This window comes from Coregonus lavaretus, assembly GCF_964263955.1.
Source record: "Coregonus lavaretus genome assembly, chromosome: 9".
NCBI classification, from domain to species: domain Eukaryota; kingdom Metazoa; phylum Chordata; class Actinopteri; order Salmoniformes; family Salmonidae; genus Coregonus; species Coregonus lavaretus.
This window is the reverse complement of record NC_139996.1, coordinates 8,874,635-8,892,236: the sequence shown is the minus strand read 5'-3', so window position 1 is coordinate 8,892,236 and position 17,602 is coordinate 8,874,635. Positions and strand designations below refer to the sequence as shown.

Below are 17,602 nucleotides of genomic sequence, written 5' to 3'. Positions count from 1 at the left end.
GAGACAGGTTAAAGAACGATTTTTAAGCCTTGAGACAACTGAGACATGGATTGTGTATGTGTGCCATTCAGAGGGTGACTGGACAACACAAAATATTTAAGTGCCTTTGAACGGGGAATGTTAGTAGGTGCCAGGCGCACCGGTTTGAGAGTGTTAAAAACTGCAACGCTGCTGGGTTTTTCACGCTCACCAGTTTCCATTTGTGTATCAAGAATGGTCCACCACCCAAAGGATATCCAGCCAACTTGACACAACTGTGGGAAACATTGGAGTCAATATGGGCCAGCATCCGTGTGGAACGCTTTCGACACCTTGCAGAGTCCATGCCCCGACAAATTGAGGCTGTTCTGAGGGCAAACTGGGGTGTAACTCAATAGTTGGAATGTTTTGTAAACTCAGTGTATTGTGCACTATATTTGACCAGAGCCCTGGTCAAAAGTAGTGCACTAAATAGGGAATAGGGTGTAATTTGGGACGCAGCCCCAGTTTATAGTAACAGAGTCTCCAAGACATATATTCACTAGCAGAAATAAGTGCAGAGGAAAACAGTAAAAAGACAGGACAAGATGAAACAGCATAAACTTGAAATAGACAAGACTTGTCATAATAATAAACAGCATATTGTGTTCAGGAAAAAGGAAAAAAGGACCTCTTGAAACATGCGATGCATAATGTGAGGGTGTGGAAATACCATGCCAAGTGTATTCTCCTTCTTTACTTCAAATACACATTTCCTGGCGAAAACCAAACTCTGCATTCCACAGTAAGAACATCATACCAAAGGTTAAGCATGGTGGTGGTGGTGGTGTGATGGTTTGGGGATGCTTTGCTGCCTCAGGACCTGGACGACTTGCCTTAATAGAAGGAACCATGAATTCTGCTCTGTATCAGAGAATTCTACAGGAGAATGTCAGACCATCCGTCTGTGAGCTGAAGCTGAAGCGCAGCTGGGTCATGCAGCAAGACAATGATCCAAAACACACAATCAAGTCTACGTGAAAATTGCTAAAAAGCAACAAATTGGAAGTCGTCGTCCACCCCCAATAAAAAATAAAAAACAGAAAAAAATGAAAAAAATTGGAAGTTTTGGAATGGCCTAGTCAAAGTCCAGACCTAATCCCAATTTAGATGTTGTGGCAGGACTTGAAACGAGCAGTTCATGCTTGAAAACCCACACGTCACAGAGTTAAAGCAGTTCTGCATGGAAGAGTGGGCCAAAATTCCTCCACAGCGACGTGAGAGACTGATCAATAACTACAGGAAGCATTTGGTTGGAGTCATTGCAGCTAAAGGTGGCACAACCAGTTATTGAGTGTAAGGGGGCAATTACTTTTTCACACAGGGGAATTGGGTGTTGCATAACTTTGTTTATGTAATAAATGAAATAAATATGTAATTGTTGTGTTATTTGTTCACTTATGTTCCCTTTATCTAATATTAGGTTTTGGTTGAAGATCTGATAACATTCAGTATCACAAATATGCAAAGGTAGAGAAAATTAGAAAGAGGGCAAATACTTTTTCATAGCACTGTATATATTTTTTTATTGTTAATTTCTTGCAATTATACACATTTTGCAATGGAGCATCGAGAACATTTTGCACTTTTAAAACAAGTTTGATACAATTCTACACTTTTTGCCATGTGGAGTAGAGAAAATTGAGCAATTATATAACTAATTCCATGCAATTCTACTCATTTTGCTGTGGGGCGGAGAGAAAGATTTGCAGTTTTAAAGCTAATTTCCAGCAATTCTACAGATTTTGCCATAGGGTGGAGAGAAAGGTTTGCAGTTTTTAAGTACATTTCCTGTAATTCTACACATTTTGTTAATATCAAATCGGGGCTCCCCGTCCGTAATTCGACCTTGATTACTACAAGTTTAGATAGCTGGATAGACTAATTTACCAATCTAAAAAATGTAAGCTGACATGGGCTAATTCAGTGACTGTCAGTGACTGACATAAGACAAAAACTTCTGATGCACAACCACATTTCGAAAATGCACCTTGTGTATTCTATTATTCTAACTCTCGACAGTAAGTTGAGACCCCAACTCAGTTCCAATTTTTTTAATGTATTATTATTTATTTATGTTTCATTTTTTGTAAATGTATCCGCGGGTCTACAAAAGTGGGGCCGCGGTCCCTGATCTAATTTACATTTTTACATTTTAGTCATTTAGCAGACGCTGTTATCCAGAGCGATTTACAGGAGCAATTAGGGTTAAGTGCCTTGCTCAAATCCCTCACATTTTTCACCTAGTTGGCTTGGGGATTAGAACCAGCGACCTTTCGGTTACTGGCACAACGCTCTTAACCACTAAGCTACCTGCCACCCCATGTATATGTAGGCACATAAATATACATAGCACGTTATTCCCTATATAGTGAACTAATTTGGCTACAGCCTTATGGGCCCTGGTCAAAAGTAGTGCACTATAAAGGGAATAGGGTGCCATTTGGGATGCAGACCTGAACTATGACCCTTGACCTTACGTATGTGTGTTTCCTTGGTGGTGAAATGGTATATGTAACACGTATGTAGAAATATAATTTCCATGACTTCTTCTGTTCGTTTCTATGCAATAACATATTTAACACATCTCCACCTCATGAAGAAACAAAACAAAAACGACCCCTCACCTGCAGTACAATATAAATCCAAGTTCCACATCAAATTTACTGCAACACTGCTAGGTTCCTCTATCCTTCTCTGTCTGCATCAATAAGAATAATATGCCTATTATTCACATATCCTTTATAACACATACATATTCCCACATACACACATTGTTAGGTGTGTATTCCCCAATCACTGATGTCAAACTGATGAAATGAAGTTGTGTAAAGTACCTTTCACTTTGTTTTAATACTTGTCGATGTAAAGATACCGTTTCATAGTAAAACTGGAAGAATTTAAATAACCTCAAGTCTTTGAGAAATGAGTAGATGTGTCCTTGCTGAATCGCTACCAGATTGTGCTTGACACACATTGTGGTTGGTCGTCATATTATCATGCCCTTCCCATCCCAGACCCAGATCAACCAAAAGGACATGAGATCCCTCTCAAGAGTACCTCGGCAGGAAGTTCAACATTCTTGTCAATTCCTATATCATAAAAAATCAACTTTCCCATAACATCCCCTCTGTAATGCTTCCTTAGGGCAGTATTCTGACTTGAGATCCGCAACCTTAACTCAGATTTCCGTGCAAATCTCCCATTGACGTCAATGAATGATTTACACGGAAATCCAAGTTACTTGTGCCTTTTTCAACTCTGAATGGTTACCCCAAGCAACCAAATGGAACCTATACACAGCAGACAGATAGGGAGACATTTATAAACTATACTGTAGCAATGGGGTGGTAGTTGGGTCTTGGCCTAATCAGACTTGTCCTTTTTCTTTGGTGTAACTTTACTGGCTACAGCGGACCCTACCGCCCCCACTCCTCCTGTCACCACGGAAACGCCACCCTTGACCAATCCCACGCCGGCGGCCGGCACGCTGGTCACCACCGTCTTGGTGATGTCATAGCTCTTACAGCCTACCCAGGCCACGCCTCCCCATGTCGCTCCGACCGCCCCTCTGGTCATGTTGAAGAGACCGCCGGTCACCCTCCAGATGACCCCCGCCTCTGTCTTAGGGTGGTCCTTCTCTCCGTCTGCAGGGGTAGGGGTGAGAGAGAGAGAGAGAGAGAGAGAGAGAGAGAGAGAGAGAGTAAAAAAACATAATTTATAGATTCATAATTTGTGTCTAGGTGCCTGAAAGAAAGTTCCAGGTGAAAGCTTTCCATTAGTTTTCTTCCATGGTGTTTATAGCGGTAGACGTTAAACGGAGGAAAACAAAGCAGATTAACTTTCCAGTCCCTCATTGGAACAAACAGGACCACTGATTACAATAACGCCAATCCATCAATCCCATAGTGGAAGACTTTTGACCTGGGCCTAATGAGGCTCTGGTCAAACGTAGTGCACTATGTAGGGAATAGGGTGCCATTTGGGACACAAAGGGACGCTGGGAAATGTAAGATTGATGGATTGCCGTTATTGTCGTCAGTGGTCCTCCTTAAAGTACAACATCTCAATTCAAAGATGAATGTCACATGTCTGATATTTATATCTGCAGGTAGCCTAGCGGTTAGAGTGTTGGGACAGTAACTGAACGGTTGCTGGTTCAAATCCCAGAGCCGACTAAGTGAAAAATCTGTCGATGTGCGCTTGTGCAAAGCACGTAATCCTAATTGCTCCTGTAAGTCGCTCTGAATAACAGCGTCTGCTAAATGACTCAAATGTAAAATGTACTTAGGGATGGAGGAGGATGTTAAATTGGGGCTTGACTGTATCAGTCATTAGTATAATGGTTCTTGTCTGCTCCAAAGCCTCAGGTCTGCAAACACCTGACTGATGACTCAGAGTTCACTTTATTATCTCTCACACTGTTAACATCTCCTATTTACATACATCACAATATAATTGCTTGGCTATACAACCTGGTCACTAATCATAGGGACAGTTTTCCTGCACAGTGGAATCCAAGCCTGTTGATATAAACCTTTTATTAGTGGAAACTTGGCTCTACAGTCTGGGGAAAATAAAGCCACCTATAAAATGGGTTATGGTGTTTATGGTCTATGTATGGTCTGTGGCTCTGTAGTGAATCACAATTCATGTCCTTGGTTTTGTGAATGGCACCAACCACTAAAGTGTTTTGTCTGAGTCATAGGCCAAGGCTTTAAAATGTGGCATAAAATATGGACAGAAAAAGCTTTTAAAAGAAACTTCATGAGAGAACGAGAGAGAGAGAGAGAGAGAGAGAATGAGAGAGAGTGAGAGAGAGAGAGAGAGAGAGAGAGAGAGAGAGAGAGAGAGGTCCTTGAGCTTGTAATGGTACTCTCCAAAGTGTGCCATGCTAATAAATGTCTCTAGCATTTAGTGAAGTCATTATCATTCCCTGATTAATGCATCATCATTTTTGGGTGAATCTAGTCCATTGACTGCATTGTGCAGTAAATAGGCCTTTACGGCCCCATTACCCAATCTCCCCATAGCCCAGAAATCATCCACCACTCCACCCCAGCAGATAAAGTAGTCCCTGTCACATCTTTGCATGATTTGACACAGTTCTGTCTATTTTCCCCTCTCAATCCAAGCAGAACATCGGGGTGACAGTGTTGCATGTCTTCCAGACCCATTTCCCCTCCCACCCCCTTTGGCTTGACAAAACATGCGTTCACTAATGTACTGTAGTAGCTAGCGAGGGGTGAGTGGGAGAGAGACACTCAGACAGGGTGAGCTGTTCATGTCATCCCTTTCTACACTGACAATGTCTTTATAAAAACCATTAAGATTAGGCGTCCTGCTCCTCCTCTCTCCCTCTACTTAAGGGCACATACACCCCCTGCTAGGTTATCTGACCCACCACAATCTGACTGGGAACTGTCAACTAACTGAGAACATGCAAATTATACATGTAGGCTACTTCACTATTCCAAGAAGACGCAATAGGACACCAAGCATCTGTTTAAATGTTGTAAAATAAAAATAAAGAAAGTGATGTAGCCTTAAAAAAGAATATTCAATAGACCTCCTATTCAATAGACCTACTACAATAGCATTTAGGTCATATGTTCAATAGCTTCCTATCCGCATACAGGTACAGACATAAAACCAACTGCGTGTTAATATGTAGGCACGACAACACATTCTGTCTCTTTCCCAGGCTGTACCCAAATATATGGGTGTCTGGATTGACGAGAAGCTGTCTTTCAGAAAGCATATTGATGAGTTAGTAAAGAAGGTAAGAATGAAATGGGCTTCCTTTATAGGAATAGGACATGCTTTTTGTTAAATAACAGAAAACATTTAATTTAGTCAACATTCATTCTGGTTATTGACTATGGTGATATTGTTTATATGAATGCAACTGCCACTGTATTGAAGCCATTGGACGCAGTTTATCATAGCGCACAACGCTTTATTACGGGTGACAGGTTCATTAAACATCATTGCATTTTGTATCAGAAAGTAGGCTGGCCCTCCTTGAAGTCTCCTAGATCGATGCATTGCACTCTTTTTGTTTATAAAGCCCTCCTGCATACAGTACACTTCCACCGTACCTTACTTCATTGTTAACCTGCAGACGTACGAGCTACCAGACTCGGTCTCAGGGATAGCTAACTCTGGAGATTCCTTCGATCTCCACTGAGTTAGGAAAAATCTGCTTTTTTTTTTTTTTTTTTACACCTTATTTGTGAAATAATCTCCAAAGCTCTCTAAAATTGGAAGAGATGGAGCCTCCAGGGCAATTCAGACGACTGATTGAGGACCTTTTTACTAAAGAATGTGTTTGTTTTATATGATTGTGTTGCTTTTCGTGTATTGATGTGTCTGTGCATATTAAGGTGTAAATTGATGTGTGTAGGGAAGGGGGATACCTTGTCAGTTGCACAACTGAATGCATTCAACTGCCTTAATCGATGTCCACAGCACCGGCGCTCGGGGAGCAGTTGTTGTTCGGGGGATAAATGCCTTGCTCAAGGGCAGAACGGCAGATTGTTCCAATTTGCTGGCTCGGGGATTCGAACCAGCGAGTTTTCGGTTACTGGCCCAACGCTCTTAACCACTAGGCTACCTGCCGCCCATATAGTGTATATATGTAAAAGAGACCTTGGTCTCAGCATGACTCCCTGTCAAGGTAAAACGAATAAGAACAAATAAACAGATGCCAGTGTGTTGGCAGAGCCTTTACCATATGCTATTCTAGACATCTTTATCAGGGGCTGTCACATACACATAACACACGCACTCTACACACACGTACACATGGATGTTGTATTGTAGATATGTGGTGGTAGAGTAGTGGCCTGAGGGAACATACTTAATGTGTTGTGAAAAGTGTTAGGAATGTAATGTCATGTAATATTTTAAATTGTATAACTGCCTTAATGTTACTGGACCCCAGGAAAAGTAGCTGCTGCCTTGGCAGGAACTAATGGGGATCCAAAATAAACCCCAGGAACACTAGCTGCTGCCTTGGCAGGAACTAATGGGGATTCATAATAAACCCCAGGAAAAGTAGCTGCTGCCTTGGCAGGAACTAATGGGGATCTATAATAAACCCCAGGAAGAGTAGCTGCTGCCTTGGCAGGAACTAACGGAGATCCATAATAAACCCCAGGAACACTAGCTGCTGCCTTGGCAGGAACTAATGGGGATCCTTAATAAACCCCAGGAAGAGTAGCTGCTGCCTTTGCAGGAACTAATGGGGATCCTTAATAAACCCCAGGAAGAGTAGCTGCTGCCTTTGCAGGAACTAATGGGGATCCTTAATAAACCCCAGGAAGAGTAGCTGCTGCCTTGGCAGGAACTAATGGGGATCCATAATATATACAAATACATACAAATAGTAGAATGTCACAAACTTACACCTCCTAAGCAACACCAGAATGCGCTACATCGTTAAGAGTACCAGGAATTCTGTATGAATTCTCTGTCAAACACAACGCATAAACACACTGTGAGTCAACAACACTCCTGTTGTCATGGCTATTAATGTCTAATATGACGATGGCTCTAAACAGGGCTTCAGACAACACAGAAAACAGTAGCCTGATGGTCTGTAGGAAGTAGGAACATACTCCCAAAACATTAGTCTGTTGGAAGTAGGAACAAACTCCCAAAACATTAGTCTGTTGGTCTGTAGGAAGTAGGAACATACTCCCAAAACATTAGTCTGTTGGAAGTAGGAACAAACTCCCAAAACATTAGTCTGTTGGTCTGTAGGAAGTAAGAACAAACTCCCAAAATATTAGCCTGATGTTGGTTGAAGGAACATGCATCAGTGGTTTGGATCTAAAGGTTTTAAGAAGGCAGACTCAGTGAATATAATAATAAAGGTATTGATTTTTCCTGAGGCATTTCAGAATTAAGTAGAGGTCATCACAATCAGAATCACACCTCAGTCTTATTCAGTCTGAACCAGAACTCCGAAGTCAGTTTAAGCAGGCCCACACACAAATCAAATCAACACTCACATTTCACAACCATTGGTATTGCAAGCACCAGCCTCTCCCGACTGAGCAATAGAGGACCACAATGTGACAGACACAGACACAGACACAGACACACACACACACACACACACACACACACACACACACACACACACACACACACACACACACACACACACACACACACACACACACACACACACACACACACACACACACACACACACACACACACACACACACACACACACACACACAGTCGTTCTATGAGGCGGCAGAGGCTGTATTCTGGCTCCTCAGTTAGGGTTAGGGATAGCCTCGTCCAATATAACCAGATAATGCACCACGGCAGGCTATAGGCTTCTTCTATATTTAAGCAATAAGGCCTGAGGGGGTGTGGTATATGGCCAATATACCACGGCTAAAGGCTGTTCTTATGCACAATGCAACGTGGAGTGCCTGGATACAGCCCTTAGCCGTGGTATATTGGCCATATACTGAGCGGATGGTCGGGGGGCTGGAACATAATTACAAATAATTTGTAGATGGCAAATTGACTGCAAGAAGCCCAAACAGATATGTTTGACTAAATCATTATCAATTCAAACCTTGTTTACATTAGTATATGATCATGTGTCTCTCTATTTTGCATGGAAATAGGCCAAGTAGGCCAAGTAGAACAGATTTCTTAAATTAAAATCACTTGGAGCTGATTTCCTGGTGTTTTTAAAGTATTTTTTGTCCAACAATGAAAATTCCACATTTGCTCAGAAAATTTGGGGGGCCAAATATGACCACCCGCGGGCCAAATTCGGCCTGTGGGCTGCCAGTTGGGGAACCCTGCTCTAGGATGTTCACCCATAAAATGATTAATTCATTAAAAGTTTAAACAAATATGTCCATTCAATAGAAAATTCAGTCAGAAAAACAATAGTCTGAACCCCATGTCTCTACAGTCGTGGTCAAAAGTTTTGAGAATGACACAAGTATTGGTCTTCACAAAGTTTGCTGCTTCAGTGTTTTTAGATATTTTTGTCAGATGTTACTATGGTATACTGAAGTATAATTACAAGCATTCCATAAGTGTCAAAGGCTTTTATTGACAATTACATTAAGTTTATGCAAAGAGTCAATATTTGCAGTGTTGACTCTTCTTTTTCAAGACCTCTGCAATCCGCCCTGGCATGCTGTCAATTAACTTCTGGGCCACATCCTGACTGATGGCAGCCCATTCTTACATAATCAATGCTTGGAGTTTGTCAGAATTTGTGGGGTTTAGTTTGTCCACCCGCCTCTTGAGGATTGACCACAAGTTCTCAATGGGATTAAGGTCTGGGGAGTTTCCTGGCCATGGACCCAAAATGTCGATGTTTTGTTCCCCGAGCCACTTAGTTATCACTTTTGCCTTATGGCAAGGTGCTCCATCATGCTGGAAAAGGCATTGTTCGTCACCAAACTGTTCTTGGATGGTTGGGAAAAGTTGCTCTCGGAGGATGTGTTGGTACCATTCTTTATTCATGGCTGTGTTATTAGGCAAAATTGTGAGTGAGCCCACTCCCTTGGCTGAGAAGCAGCCCCACACATGAATGGTGACTTTACCCCAGTCCTCAGCAGTCCAATCCCTGTACCTTTTGCAGAATATCAGTCTGTCCCTGATGTTTTTCCTGGAGAGAAGTGGCTTCCTCGCTGCCCTTCTTGACACCAGGCCATCCTCCAAAAGTCTTCGCCTCACTGTGCGTGCAGATGCACTCACACCTGCCTGCTGCCATTCCTGAGCAAGCTCTGCACTGGTGGTGCCCCGATCCCGCAGCTGAATCAACTTTAGGAGACGGTCCTGGTGCTTGCTGGACTTTCTTGGGCGCCCTGAAGCCTTCTTCACAACAATTGAACCTCTCTCCTTGAAGTTCTTGATGATCCAATAAATGGTTGATTTAGGTGCAATCTTACTAGCAGCAATATCCTTGCCTGTGAAGCCCTTTTTGTGCAAAGCAATGATGACGGCACGTGTTTCCTTGCAGGTAACCATGGTTAACAATGATTTCAAGCACCCTCCTTTTATAGCTTCCAGTCTGTTATTCTAACTCAATCAGCATGACAGAGTGATCTCCAGCCTTGTCCTCATCAACACTCTCACCTGTGTTAACGAGAGAATCACTGACATGATGTCAGCTGGTCCTTTTGTGGCAGGGCTGGAATGCAGTGGAAATGTTTTTTGGGGATTAAGTTCATTTTCATGGCAAAGAGGGAGTTTGCAATTAACTGCAATTCATCTGATCACTCTTCATAATATTCTGGAGTATATGCAAATTGCCATCATAAAACCTGAGGCAGCAGACTTTGTGAAAATTTATATTTGTGTCATTCTCAAAACTTTTGACCACGACTGTACAATACATGGTTCAAAAGTTACAATTTACTCTGAAAATGTAGCATGTTTAGAGTGAATGGAATGTAATCACAGGCATGATCAAAAAGTGGTCACTGCTCAATAGAACTCTGTGGCGCTGCTCCGCAGAAGAACGGCGCTAACGTCGAACTTCAACTGACAAGCTAACTAGTGGCTGCAGGTTTGTGAGTGAAAATATGGGCTTTTTCTAAATGAAATCCGCTGAATGTAAAACTAAATACGGAGTAAATATATATTTATTTACAAAGCTAACAGACTGAATTTCAATTGCAACCCTCCACGAAGACAATCTGTTCCTGTTGCGTATTTCTGAGTCTTTCCCTTTAAATCGCCATAGAAACGGCCCCTCTCAAAGTAGATTGACTGTCAATATAGGCAATGAAAGCCAAGGACCTGGAGGTGAAAATGACTTAGGTATCAAGTTGATTTTGATTGGTCCAACCAGCGGAAACACCTCCAAATGGTACCACCTCACAACACCAAATATGGAAGAGATACAACCAAGAGGGGTGCAGTCTAAACTAGCAATGGTCACAGCAAATTAACATTCTTATTTCATCAACACTGTCAAGTACAAGTCTATTAAGGCTATGATATTGTAGAGAACAATCTCATGATTAATTATGTCATTTATAATGACATAGGGCAAAGAAAACTATGTTTTGACATCCATTTTGTCTCTAAACAGCAGCCTTGCTTTCCATCCTCTGCAGTGAGCATGTGAGATACCATATATCCCAAGTCCTCTACTTCTGATTAGTCCATACAACCTAATGTCACGGACCGATATTAAACCCAGACGCTGATGGAGCCAAATATTCCCTCACCGCCTCTGTTCTAGAACAACCTTTAAAACCATCCTTGGCTGCGTCCCAAATGGCACCTTATACCCTATTTATTGTACTACTTTTGTCAAAAGGTAGAGCACTATATAGGGAATAGGGTGCCATTTGGGACGAAACCCTTGTCTCTTCTTAGTGAGGAACCTCTCTCAGGAGGCCGGTATATTGCAGAGGTAAGGTATGCCTGCCATAATGCATGCCATCAATAATAATCCCATAAAACAAAAAGACAATGGCCGTGTCCCAAATCGCACCCTATTCCCTATGTAGTGCACTGCTTTTGACCAGGGCTCTACTCAAAAGTACACTATATAGGGAATAGGCTGCTATTAGGGACCAGCCAATAAACCTGTTGAGGGTATCATACCTACATGGTAGGCTAGTTCAATTATAACAGGAGAGGGAGCTTTAGCAGCCTGCAGGCTAATTCAGCCTCTGCTGAGGGGATAAAGTTACGTCCCAAATGGCACCCTATTCCCTTTACAGTGTACTTCTATTGACCATAGGCCTCATAGGCTCTGTTCAAAAGTAGTCCACCATACAGAAAAAAAGGGTACCATTTGGGACGCGACCCAATGAGAAAGAGGTTCCAGACTGCAGCATGTAGATACTGCAGTGTGGAGACTCACTGAATCCCAGACGGCCCATTAGAGACAGACACACACACACACACACACACACACACACACACACACACACACACTAGACAATTAGAAACTAGCTTTAATGTGAATTGATGAGCGTACAGGGAGCTGGGAGCTGCTGCTGCCATGGCATCATCTCTCTCCTCTACTCTGTGTGTGTCTGCACGTGTGTGTGTGTGTTTGTTTTTTTGTATGTATGTGTGTGTGTGTGTGTGTGTTTTTTTGTTGTTGTATGTATGATGTGTGTGTGTGTGTGTGTTTTACATTGGACCCTGGTGGATAAGAAGCCCAGGATCCCTCTCCTGTACAATATGCAGATCCTCACTCAGACCATTCCTTCGCCTCCTGCATATTAACTACCTCATAACATCTTAATGGGAATACTGGCCTGCTTAGCGATTACACAACCAAGAGCTCCATGCTGCTATAACAGACAAGATCTACCTACTGTACCATGTATGTCCCAGATCTTTAGTGCCATCTTGCCAACCGTGTTTGGGCTATATACTAGAGCACATGCTATTCATCCTAGGCCTACATTGCAGCTTAACAAGTTAAAGCTAGAATCCTTAGTTGCTACATCCATTTTTGGAATTATAAATTAATTATATATCCATAACTTATAAATGCCTCATGAGCTTAGTTCAACTGTCGTACCCCATCAGAACCCCAAATATAAGCTTGTTTTACTTGTTTGTAAACAATGTCAATGTAAACAATCACCGTAAAGCTTCAAAACATGGTTAAAACTATAATTGTGATATCATGGATGGTCAGTCCTTGCATTCATAGTTCTGTTTATGAATTTGAAAGTGGTTACATTTCTCCAGGCCCATCCCTCAGCTTTTTACCAAAACAGAGGCGGGGTGTCGCTTTGTTATTGTTTCAACTAAGGATTCTAGCTTTAACCAGGACTTTTGTGTTTATTTATTGGAGAGCTTTGTGCAAAACACGGCTAGCCTCTCTAAACCTTTAATATCCTTGTGTTTAGGTAAGTATGACTTTACACTTGACTGTTCCATAATAAATTACCAGCAGAGCAGCCGGATTCCTCCACACTTCACACACTTCACACCTCACACTTCACAGTCTTTTGTTAGATTAGATTTGTCCTATTTCTCCAACACTGCTTAGTGCTCAAACTATTCAGCATTACACACAGGTTGTGAACTTAGTGGTTAAGAGCGGTGTGCCAGTAAACGAAAGGTCGCTGGTTCTAATCCCCGAGCCGACTAGGTGAAAAATCTGTCGATGTGCCCTTGAGCAAGGCACTTAACCCTAATTGCTCCTGTAAGTCGCTCTGGATAAGAGCGTCTGCTAAATGACAAATAAAACTATAAGAAAAAAAAAGAAAAAAGAAAAAAGAAACTAGAGGTACTAGGACCCCTAGGGGTACTTGGCCTATCCACAGGGGGTACTTGAGAAGACTCATGAGACCATAGGCCTACTGGTAAAATGCACAAGAGGGGGTACTTCAGGGATATCTGGGCAGAGCAAAATTCAGTTGGTGGTACAGTAACCAAAAAAGGTTGGGAACCACTGAACTAGAGAATGATATCAATACCATACTGCTCTCTCAATCGATACCTCAGAGTATTTGGGACAATGTGCAAAGAGGGAAATAAGAGCTGAACCTCTCCCTCAGATCGATTGGAGACAGGCAGGAAGGCCTCAGGGTAGACAAACAACTGGTCTACGTGAACAAGGAGAGCAGTCGGGACAGGAGATCTACAGTGGATACTACCACCATGACAGGAGATCTACAGTGGATACTACCACCATGACAGGAGATCTACAGTGGATACTACCACCATGACAGGAGATCTACAGTGGATACTACCACCATGACAGGAGATCTACAGTGGATACTACCACCATGACAGGAGATCTACAGTGGATCCTACCACCATGACAGGAGATCTACAGTGGATACTACCACCATGACAGGAGATCTACAGTGGATCCTACCACCATGACAGGAGATCTACAGTGGATACTACCACCATGACAGGAGATCTACAGTGGATACTACCACCATGACAGGAGATCTACAGTGGATACTACCACCATGACAGGAGATCTACAGTGGATACTACCACCATGACAGGAGATCTACAGTGGATACTACCACCATGACAGGAGATCTACAGTGGATACTACCACCATGACATGAGATATACAGTGGATCCTACCACCATGACAGGAGATCTACAGTGGATACTACCACCATGACAGGAGATCTACAGTGGATCCTACCACCATGACAGGAGATCTACAGTGGATACTACCACCACCGCCTCAGTGTCTCAGTGAGGGAGACAACAGGAGACAAAGCTAAACAACATGCTATCTGATGTTGACCGTTAGGGTGATTCCACACCTGGATGGCCCGAAAATATTTTTGGTATCTCAGATTGTTCTGCCAATTCTCAAATAGAAACTTAATTGGTAGGAAGGATGTTTGATATGCTTTTTACATTTGTATCACAAACCATTTTTTTTTGAATATCCTGATGAAAGTGGCCATTTTAGGCCCTTTCTAGAACGTACACTACCGTTCAAAAGTTTTAGAACACCTACACATTCAAGGGTTTTTCTTAATTTTTACTATTTTCTACATTGTAGAATAATAGTGAAGACATCAAAACTATGAAATAACACATATGGAATCATGTAGTAACCAAAAAAGTGTTAAACAAATCTAAATATATTTTATATTTGAGATTCTTCAAATAGCCACCCTTTGCCTTGATGACAGCTTTGCACACTCTTAGTTTTAATGTTGAATCAATTAATGGACATCCTTCATATTTTAGAGCACACTATAAGGAGTACAATGACACCAAAATGTTGTCTGCATCATGTGCGGTTCACAGATCATACGGTCTTACAAGAGGCATGTACAGTATAGGTCTAAAAAGGGCCTAAAATGACCACTTTCATCAACAACAAAACAAATTGTGATAAAAATGCAAAAAGCATGTAAAACATCCTTCATCCCAATGAAGTTTCTATGTGAAAATTGCCAGAATAATCAGAGATACCAAAAATATTTTGGGTCCTTCCTGGCGTGGAGTCCGTTAGTGTTCACACCCTGGAAATAGTTGGTAAGTATACACCAAACACAATCATTTAGATAGCCAACAGTTTTCCAGATTGAATGCTTTGTAAGATAATAACTGTTGTTGAAATAAATATGTATTATTTAAGGAATACTGATACTGTGTCTGTGTCTAATTGGCTCAACTATTGACCTCATCTAAAGGCAATGGTGGTAAGAATTGACAATAAATATACCTGTTATTTAAATCTCAGACTGAGTTTGATTCACAGGGTCTGGGCATTTTACACATTTGGTCACACATTTTAGACTGATTTCACACTGTTCCTCAATTACCTGAAAATAACATTTCTGTTCACCGACTGCTTTTGTCACCATGTAGCCTCCTCCACGTCACCACACATTAGGGTAAGAAAAGACTTCACCCTAACAGCCTAGTCTCTCTCTCTCTCTCTCTCTCTCTCTCTCTCTCTCTCTCTCTCTCTCTCTCTCTCTCTCTCTCTCTCTCTCTCTCTCTCTCTCTCTCTCTCTCTCTCTCTCTCTCTCTCTCTCTCTCTCTCTCTCTCTCTCTCTCTCTCTCTCTCTCTCTCTCTCTCTCTCTCTCTCTCTCTCTCTCTCTCTCTCTCTATCTCAGTCTCTCTCAGTCTCTCTCAGTCTCTCTCTCTCTCGCTCTGTCTCTCAATTCAATTCAATTTAAGGGCTTTATTGGCATGGGAAACAATTGTTAACATTGCCAAAGCAAGTTAAGTAGATAGCAAACAAAAGTGAAATAAACAATAAATTAACAGTTAACAGTAAACATTACACTCAGAAGTTCCAAAAGAATAAAGACATTTCAAATGTAATATTATGTATATATACAGTGTTGTCTCTGTCTCTCTCTGTCTCGCTCTGTCTCTCTCTCTCTCTCTCTCTCTCTCTGTCTCTCTCTGTCTCTCTCTCTCTGTCTCTCTCTGTCTCTCTCTGTCTCTCTCTGTCTGTCTCTGTCTCTCTCTGTCTGTCTCTCTCTGTCTCTCTCTGTCTCTCTCTATCTCTTTGTCTTTATCTGTCTCTCTCTCAGCCTCAGTCTCAGCTTCTCTCAGTACTTCTTAACTAGTGTTGTCTTCAGGAAGTCAAGGCAAGGCGATGCTGAGCTGAGTAGTGCTGTTAACTGAGGTGATGATGACTCCAGTCTCAGTGAACTCAGTGAAACCTCCTCCACAGAACAGCACAGCACACATCATATCTGCAATGCAATTAAAAGCTAGCTGCAAGCATCTAGACCTGGCACTTGGCTATTATGTCTTTCTCACTCAATTACCTTGGAGCAGTGTTACACTAACACATTAAGGCCGCATCCCAAATGGCACCCGATTCTGTCCTTAGTGGACTACTTTTGTTGACCAGAGTCCTATAGGCCCTGGTCAAAAGTAGTGCACTACAAAGGGAATAGGGTGCCATATGGGAAGCACACTTTAAAAACTGCCTCTGTTTTGCTTAGCCTTAACCTACCTACAGCGGTTTCAAATAGGACACTGAATCGTCTCCACTCTGTTGTTCGCAGCAAGGCCAGATCCTGTATTTCTGCTACTGGCGGTGTTTATATCCGATTGCATTCTTTACTTATGCTTCAGTCAAATTTTACTTGCTACCTGCACACTCAGTATTATAGAAACAAACTCTCGTCATAGGCTGAACAATAGGTTTGAGGTCGTAAGCTCCTTATGTAAAATACAGACCTCTCCCAACTACCCAGCACAAAGACATTATACACACACATCACATACATCACATAGCCTTCATAAAAGTACACGTACAGTCAGTCACGCAAACACACACGCACGAACACACACACATATATAAACATACACCACACCCCCCCCAACACATACACAGGTCCATAGGTCAACTCCAATATCTACAGGCCGAGGCTCTTCAAGGAGCTTTGCTGACAGGCGGTATCCGTGCCTACACTGCTAACACATGAACATGGTCTCTACAGACAGCAGGGCCAGTAAGGGCCAGTCAGTCCTAAGGATAACCAGGGCAGGGTGATGGAGATGTGTACAAACATCAGGCAAACCAATCATGTCTCAGCGTTGTATTTTCCCTCATGACTCTGCATACGACCCATTGACTAGTGCTGATTATCCTCCCACACATTCCTCTCCTCAAGGCTGCATAACTCAACCTAACTCCCAACAACACAACCTTCCCTAGACTGCTTCTGGCTATATATGACCTGACCACCCTTCCCCTCCCCCCTCCCATCTCCCACCTGTCAGACTGTCTGCTATCATATGTTCCTTCCACTAATCTGCCATTACACTGTTAGTTACTGTTGTTGGGTAGAAGTAGCTAAGTGTCTAAGACAGAGTTCTGTTGAACAATTAGCAGCCTATGGCAGTGGGGAAACCAAGCAGGCAGTTAAACAATAGATTAGTCTGTCACAAAATGGAGTGCCTGTGCTCTGTGGTAAATTAGCTCAGGAATCTGTGTGAGAGTTTGTGTGTGTGTGTGTGTGTGTGTGTCAGTTGGCAGATATCTGAATCAATATTGGTCTTGCGGGTTGTTGATTTCATGCAGCACCTTATTTCTTCAAATATCACGTCGACCAACACTTCATCGCCTCGTTTCCAGGCAACTACCACTTG

At 42.3% G+C, this 17,602-nt stretch overlaps 1 protein-coding gene across 1 annotated transcript in view; it reads right to left on the bottom strand.

Annotated features, from left to right (window-relative positions):
- Window positions 1-1,527: 1,527 nt before the first annotated feature.
- The window catches only part of LOC311135010 (transmembrane protein 263-B-like), a 35,891-nt gene continuing 19,816 nt past the window's right edge, over window positions 1,528-17,602 (bottom strand). Inside the window, exon 3 of the mRNA XM_084168821.1 lies at window positions 1,528-3,665. Within this exon, the coding sequence (XP_084024947.1) occupies window positions 3,385-3,665 (281 nt within the window). The 3' untranslated portion in view covers window positions 1,528-3,384. The remainder of the gene's footprint in view (window positions 3,666-17,602) is intronic.